Below are 2371 nucleotides of genomic sequence, written 5' to 3' on the forward strand. Positions count from 1 at the left end.
AAGCAGGAATGTCTGTATGGCATGGAGCCCGAGGACGCGGGGACACGACACCCGGGGGCTTGGCAGGAGCCTGTCCCGGCACCACACAGGGACTGTTAGCGCTGTGCCAGGGGGTGTTGCCTCGGGACAGGGCATGGCCGAGGAACAGGCTGGCTCCAGGCACGGAGTGCTGGTGCAAACCTCATCCAGGCTCCCCCCACCTCGCCTCGCCTGCGGAGATTCTCGTTTCTCGGCAGCCACATTCCTTTGAGGGCGTTTATGGCTTTTCTGTCTCCCCGCTGTCCCAGGCTAAAATCGCCCCTTTTAAGGGAGCCACAGGACCACGGGTTGCTGGAGCTTTGCCGGCTGCAGGCTGCTCCTTTGCAATGTATCGCCTCATTTACTGGAAAAGCAGCCTTGCCTTGCCTTGTTTTTTTTCTTGACTCCACAATTTTCTGATGGAGTCAAACTGCAGCTCACTCCCAACCCCATCCACGCATGTCTCCCAGAGAATAAGATGTATTTTCACCAGCAAGTGATTCACCTGTGCCTAGAACTGGTTTGCCTTTCCTTAGCTGCCGATTCCTCCCCAGCTCCATCCTCACCCCGCAGCTCCCTGACTCACCTCCCAAACCTCTAATAAACGGGAAAAACCTGAGCAGGAAGGGCAGGAGGAACAAGTCACCTTACATTTTCTCACAATGACAGGGGCACTTGGATGCTGCCCCCCCTGGGGTCTTTTGGCAGGAGCTGGACTCCGTGTCGTGGGGAGAAGAGGTGACATTCCCACCTGGGCTCGTGACCTGGGCATTTGGGGAAAGGGCGGGGGCTCTTGGCACAAGGCAGTGCTGAGAGCCTGCACTGGAGGCACAAGGCAGGCAGGGATGCTGCGGCAGCCGAGACAGACCCTGCACGTTTCTGGCAAGAGTTATTCCTAGGGCTCCGTATCAGAAGTGGAGACTCTCCACTGACTCCAGCGTCACTTCTGTCCCCTCTCACCTTTTGGCCCGGGGCAGGCACGCTTTGCTACGAGTAAAAAAAAGAAAAAAAAAATCATTATGTAGAGCTGGCTTGCCTGCAGTGGTTTAATTGGAATAAAATGTGTGCCCCGCTGAGCGGCACGGCTTGTGCTGAAGAGCCAGGATGAGTCAGGCTCGGTGCCGATGATATCAGTGCTTTTCCAACGCCCTCCCGGCAAGGGAGGATGAAGGGGCCACGACAGCGAGGAATTTGGGAACGTGTCACTCTGCACGGGCAGCACCCACATGTGCGGTCCCCGCAGCGGGAATTCGGGATGCAGTGAGCTCTGGGGACCTCGGGGTGCTCCGGAAACTCGTGAGTGCACAAACAGCCTCCACTCCTCGCAGCAGTGCCTGGTGCCAAAAGACACAGACGTGTCACATAGCAGAGACCTGAGCTAATTCCCGGCGCTGCCTCCTCGCCCCTCCGCTGGCAGGGCCGGCCAGGGGGGCAGCAGGGACGGCGCCGACAGGCTGATGCTGCCCAGGGGCCACACGGAGCTGTGAACAAGCCAGCGCCGGCAGGTGCCCGGCAGAGATTTGGTCATGCAGCTGCTCAGGGACCAAAAGCCCCCACTTGTGCTACACCAGCCTGGTCCCCCCAAACCGCGGTGCTGGCACCCCACAACATGCCAACATCAGGCAGGAAGGACTGGGAGTGTTATGGACAGGGACAAACCTTTACGTGGACAGTGAAAGCTGAAGCCAGCCCCGGGGTGCAGGCTCCGGGGGCCCCGCACAAAGCCGGTTTTCGGCAGCAGGAGGTCCCAGGAGAAATAGGGGGGACAGCAAAGCAACAGTAGCCAAAACAGAGCTGGGACACAAACAATACTCAGTTATCTTTTGTTATACAGACAGTGAGAGGAACACACTGAGAACGGGACAGGCGGGACACGCACAGACACTGGAAACTCCCTCCCAGCCACAGCAAAGGGCACAGTGGATGTCCCCCATTCCAGCTTGGCACTGACCAGGCTCGGGCAGAGCTGGCGCTGGGCACGGCGAGGCACTGACTCACCCTGCTGAGACACAGGAAGGAGGCGGCGGCCAAGTCCTTGGCCCTGCCAAGGAGCAGCCCTGATGTGCAGGGCTGAACGTGGGAGAAAGCAGCCCGGAGTGGGGTCTGCCGGGGATAAGGGTCTCACAAGGTCAGGAGTGAGATGGGGACGGCCCATCAATACATGATGCTGTCCTCTCTGCCGCGGGAATGCGTGAGCTGGGCATTTTGAGAAGATAAGCAAAGAAAAAGCGAGCATGAATGGTAACTGCTCTCCCTGCCAGGCAGAGCCCCTGCCTCCCCTCGCCTCCCCCTGCCCACCTCCTGCCAGCGGGGCACAGCTCCTGCCGGGGCAGGGACCTGCAGCCCCGCCCCG

General features: G+C 59.6%; 1 protein-coding gene across 2 annotated transcripts in view; it reads left to right on the forward strand.

The window, feature by feature from the left end:
- The first annotated feature begins 2237 nt into the window (after positions 1–2237).
- DBNDD2 (dysbindin domain containing 2) overlaps positions 2238–2371 on the forward strand; it is a 7228-nt gene continuing 7094 nt past the window's right edge. For both annotated transcript variants that reach the window (XM_031058013.1, XM_031058014.1), the window contains exon 1: positions 2238–2259. In XM_031058013.1, coding sequence (XP_030913873.1) covers positions 2253–2259 — 7 coding nt within the window. In that variant the 5' untranslated portion in view covers positions 2238–2252. The remainder of the gene's footprint in view (positions 2260–2371) is intronic.

The sequence above is a fragment of the Geospiza fortis genome, unplaced genomic scaffold (genome assembly GCF_000277835.1).
Source record: "Geospiza fortis unplaced genomic scaffold, GeoFor_1.0 scaffold188, whole genome shotgun sequence".
NCBI classification, from domain to species: domain Eukaryota; kingdom Metazoa; phylum Chordata; class Aves; order Passeriformes; family Thraupidae; genus Geospiza; species Geospiza fortis.